The 5339-nt window shown below is 31.3% G+C and overlaps 1 protein-coding gene across 3 annotated transcripts; it reads right to left on the bottom strand.

Moving 5' to 3' along the window:
* Nucleotides 1–504: 504 nt before the first annotated feature.
* MEE21 (PIN domain-like family protein) lies at nt 505–4872 on the bottom strand. 3 transcript variants are annotated; one of them, XM_039050711.2, is made up of 7 exons: nt 4640–4872; nt 4217–4407; nt 4059–4139; nt 3841–3961; nt 2657–2953; nt 1678–1743; nt 505–831 (listed from the first exon to the last, which is right to left on the bottom strand). In XM_039050711.2, exons 2-7 carry the CDS (start codon nt 4405–4407, stop codon nt 730–732), a joined length of 858 nt encoding a protein of 285 aa, XP_038906639.1. In that variant the 5' UTR covers nt 4640–4872; the 3' UTR covers nt 505–729. The 3 variants fall into 3 exon arrangements, with proteins under 3 accessions (XP_038906639.1, XP_038906640.1, XP_038906641.1); XM_039050712.2 differs by having other exon boundaries at nt 505–828; nt 4640–4856; XM_039050713.2 differs by having other exon boundaries at nt 4237–4407; nt 4640–4830.
* Nucleotides 4873–5339: the final 467 nt, after the last annotated feature.

Raw genomic sequence — 5339 nt, 5'->3', positions numbered from 1 at the left:
TTAGTTACAATGCCCAGTAAATTAACAATACATCCATTTGCCCCAAAGATTAAAGGGCACAACTTACAGTTTCATTTGAAATTATGGCAAAAATGTTTTAAAATCAGAAAAATAGCAAAATGATATTTAATATTGTTAATAAAAAATTGGCAATCAAACTAGAATTACAATATTTCAAATGAATCTAAAATTTAAATCTTAACCACCTAGATTATTTTTCTTTCGAAAAGAAATGCAACAACAGTGTTAGATAGAGATTATGAGAAATTTAGACACAAAATGAAACTTTTTCCATCTTTGTAGATTAAAAAATCAGATTTTTTCTTCTGGAAATATGCTTAAATTTGACAAAGCACAAGAAACTCGAAACCTAAACCCAAATATATACATGTAAGATTACTGTGAAATTCAAATGATTCAATTGCATTTTTTTTCGTATGCATGAAATTGAAATTAAAAAAATACAAATACTTGGTACCCTCAGCAGAAGCTTTTCAGGGTAAATTTAACTTGCAAAAAAACATGGTTTACTAATTAAATACATTGTACTACAAGAAATGGAATTCGATAAATGAAAATGCCTTGTATTTGTAAACTACTTTATATCTTAAAACAATAGACTTGTGTATCTAAAACACAAAAGAGATTCAAAACCTTCCTGCATAGGGTATCTAGAGAAAAACCACAGCAAAAATAACGGGAAACAACATCCCAACCTTCTTTCAACAACTATGACGCAACATTCTCGGTTGGCTCTTTGCCCTTTCGTGACCGTTTGCGTTTCCGAGTCTGCTTTGGAGCAGCATTACCATCATTACCATCATCCTTCTTCTGGTTCATATGAGAAAGAACAATTCAATCACAACCACGGACCACAATATACATGTAATACACACATTGAAACAGAATGCATGGAAATATGAGATCATAATTATACAGTAGTTAGAGTAGTAAGATGGTAATTAAAAAAAATGAATAATAACAAAAACAAAATGCATGAAAAAAATGAGATTATAATCATAAGTGTTTAGAGTAGTAAGATGTAAGTAAAAAAAAAAAAAAAAAGTATAATAACAAAAGTTGCATTCCCATGGCTATAGCATGATGGAAAATCATTTTCCTAGGATGCAACCTAAGTGAAAGAACATTATAAGAAAATTAAGCCCTATTTGATAACCATTTTATTTTTTATTTTTTTATGTTTATCAATTTTAAGTTTACAAACAGTACTTCTATCTATAGTTTCCTTGCTTTATTACCCACTTCTTAAACATGTTCTCAAAATTCAAGTTAAATTTTGAAAATTTAAAAAGTAATGTTTCAAACTTAATTTTGTTTTTGAAATTTGGTTTAAAATTCACTTTTTTCAAGGAAGGTGAAAGGTTTATCAACAAATTTGGAGGAAACAAACATAAATTTCAAAAGCAAAGTGATTATAAAAAAAAGGACCAACTGTGAGTACCAAAAAGTTGAATCCCAATCTTCCTTACATTTGTAAAGAAACAATTCTGAGCTACTGAACAACTCAAGCCTATATTAAGATTTCATTAGCGCAGGACATGAAGTTTCAAGAACATTCTAGTATTTCACAGAATAAATATCTCACTTCAATCAGTTTATTGACTATTAGGCATTCAAAACCACTGAAAATGAAAGTGACAAAACATGCAAAATTACCTTCTCTGCAACAGGATGTGAGCTTGGTTTGACCTTTTTCTTCAAACATGAAAGTGGATTCGGACCCTGCAAAGTTTTGGAGGATTAAAAGAATGTTTTGAAGTAATTTTGAACATGAAAAAAGTGATCTAAACATTTTAAGAATTACTCCCAAACAGGGCCTCCTTAAAGTAACTCCATTGTTTAAATGCTTCAACATTGATCATTGCAATCAAAATAGTTAACTAAAAGAAATTTCACATGAAACCCAGTCCAATTTTATATCTAGCAACTATATAAAATCAAAGACCATGCATGCAATTGCAAACAGGAAAGAGTGAACAAAAATGTACCTGTCGAGAAGAAAACCACAAGTTTCCATTAATATAATAAAAAAACACTTAGTTTTGTATGATTAAAATTCTTACTCATCATTTGGAAGTGATGGGAGTTTTTAAAACTCAAAAGGTTTGTTCATGTTTTTATATTAGAGTTGTACGTTCTTTGATCAGACAAATACTAAAGATATTATACTGACACAAGGATGAAGGATCTAGTTAAAAGCTGCAATATTATATACATGCATTCAATTTGTTCATGCATATCCTTAAGTTTCTAATGAGAAACCGAGCTTCTATTGATAAAAATGAACAAAAAGCAAGGACAAAGAAAGAAACAATCTCAATTAAAAGGGACTCCACGAGCTAACTACAAAAAAGGACATCAAACCAACAAAGAAAAGCTTTCTTTGGGTGCAAAGCCTTTAGTTAACACACTAGAGTACTAAGCACTCAGCTAAAAAAATCAATATCAAAATTACAGACACTTCACTTTTATTATTATACTTTTTTTCCATGGTTCTTAATATAGAAAGCAAAACGTATTGACCAAAATATAAAAGTCAAAGTTAGTAAAGAAGTTAGTCAATCAATAATGCAAAATAAATAAATAAATCAAGTCTATCTATAATGAAGGGAGAAAATGTCATCTTGAAAAATACCTTTGCTTTGTTTCGCTTGAATTGAGCTCTGTCTATCATATTATTTGGAATGCTTTTCTTTTTCTTCTTTTTTTCGAAGACCTGCGGTTCTGAATTTTGATCTCCAAAATCTTCAGGTCCATTAGTTTTATCGGATTCCACCTCATACTTCCTTTTTCTCTTCAATAAACTTCTTTCTGCCTCAGACATGTGCATTCTTTCTTCTTCTAAAGACTTAACAAACTGTCGTTGCACATCGGATGGTTGCTCCATGAAAAGTGCATTTCTCAGACCATATATGAGTGGGACCCCAGGGATCTGCTAACATATAAACATATAGATAAAAGAATTACAGGTAGACATGGGAGCAAGTTGAAGATTTCAACACTTCACAAATCCATATATACAAGCACAAGCAAGGCATGGGAGAATTCAATTAAAAAATAAAAAAAATTGATGGCCAACAGTAACACAAAATATCATTTTGGATTTACATAATTGAACTTCGAGAACTTCAAAATCAATGCATATTTTAGAAAAGCAAAACAAACCTAGCATATGATAAGAAAATATAATATTTTAAGGTAAGAAACCGAGCTTTCATTGAATAAAAAGGTACCAAAACAGAAACTACAAGGAATTCCAATCCAACAAAATCAAACCAATATCACAATTGCAAAAAGGCCTAGTGACTGATGCCCAAAAGGAGACATTTAACTTCACCACCTCCCAAACCTCATCACACGGCATCTCCACCCCACTAAAGATTCTATTGTACCTAAACACCCTACAAAATAGCAAAAAAATAAAAAAGAAGAAAGAAGAAAGAAAGAAAGAAAAGAAAAGAAAAAAAGAAATGGCATGCCACAAAACTCGTCTCCGTTTTATTTTATGAACTGTTTATAAACAGTAGGGTTGCATATAATAAGAAAGCAGAAATTAGAAACATTGTGTGTATAAGTTGCAACTGTGAAATAATCATAAGTTGCAACTCTGAAATAATCGTAAGTTGCAACTCTGAAATAATCATAAGTTGCAAACAAAGTTGCAATTATGAAATAATCATAAGAAAGAAGAAATTATAAACTGTCAGAAGTGATCATAAGTTGCTATTGTGAAATAATCAAAGTTGAAGCAAACGAAAAGAGTATATGTGTAATGGAAAACTAATATTTGTGTGTAATAAGTTCATGAAATGCACTAACCTCACGAAGCTGCTGCCTAAGATTAGCATCTTGAGTGGCAAGAAAGAAATGCTCAGGATTTGATTCCCCAATCACATCCCTGATACATGCCTCAGCACTCTTTCTTTGTACATGGTTGCATCTAAAATCACAGAGTAATTTATTTCAATTTTCAACTCAGAAGAGACAGAATTGAGAAACTATTCAACTCTAAGGATAGAAAAAAGCATGTGGCTCACCTCGCAGTGAACAACTGATTAGCTGCCTCAAAAGTTCGGGAGTATGATTGGCCAAGAGCTCTCAACTCTAAGCGTACACATCTGCAAACCAAAACTATGAGATAATGAAAATAACAAGCGGGAACCATTCTATGATTGACTCAATAAAGAGAACAAACCTACTGGTAAAAAGCTTAACTTTGTCTCCAACAGTTTTAGCAATGGCATCATCAGCGGGCATTATCTGATTGGAGATAAGATGGTGCACAAAAGTACCATCCAAGAAGATCTTAAAGGGAGGCCGGAACCCACAACATGTAGTGTAGAATCTCACAGCTCTTCGTTGACGCTTTTGTTTTTTGATTCCCATCTACAAAAATCAACAAATAAAACAAATAACAAAGATATATACCACATGTGCCAGGCCAGAATTCACCGCGAGATTTCCAGTCATCGGAGTTCTTTCTCAATTTGGAAAGAAGTTCTAAGGCTACTGACCAATCCGTTTGAATAACAAACGAAAAGATTACTAAAAAATATATATAAAAAAAAGGGAAAAAAAAAAAAAAGAAACCCCAACGAAACAAAACAAAAAATAAAACCTTGGAATCTGTCGAACTGATAAATTAGCGGCGGTGGAGAGATCACCAACGGCGGAAGTTAAGGTTGTAAAAGATAGGTAACTTCGATTGCTCGGAGAGACGAGAGACTGTGAAAGGGAGGATGCGGCAGCGCTCTGTTCGGGAGGCTGAGACGAGCTAATGGTGGGGAGAGGGGTGGCCAATTGGGGTTTAATAAAAAAAACGTGGTTTTGAAATTATTTAAAAGTTGTTGTAAAATAGTAACTTTATAAAATACTTAGTGAAATATTAGGGATTATTTGGACACTTAGTTGAGATAGATTTTGAAATTCATATACATGTGGAGTTCATATGTCTGACATGAAAAATCTGTATTTGGGTGCAGAATTGAATTCATGGTATGTGATTAACTCTAAATAATATGCTTTTATATTACTATTTTTGTTTTGAAACATTTTTATACAATAATTATATTAATCTTTATTTGAATAAAATATAGATTACATTTTTTTCTTTTAATTTTTAAAACTTTTCTTTCTTTCTTTCTTTTTTGGGCTATGAACAACAATTAACATATTATATTTTTTTGTAGAAATATGGTTAAATGAAATAAGAAACTAAAGTAAAATAAAAACTTTTGATTCTAGCTAATTTTTCTCCATGAATTTTATTATCATTTTCTTCTTTTTCTTCTTCTTCCTATTGTTGCTCTATATTTTTA

Source organism: Benincasa hispida, chromosome 12, assembly GCF_027475165.1.
Source record: "Benincasa hispida cultivar pf3 chromosome 12, pf3_genome.v1.1, whole genome shotgun sequence".
Lineage (NCBI taxonomy): Eukaryota > Viridiplantae > Streptophyta > Magnoliopsida > Cucurbitales > Cucurbitaceae > Benincasa > Benincasa hispida.
The sequence above is the reverse complement of the archived record's forward strand: the minus strand, read 5'-3'. Positions and strand labels throughout refer to the sequence as shown.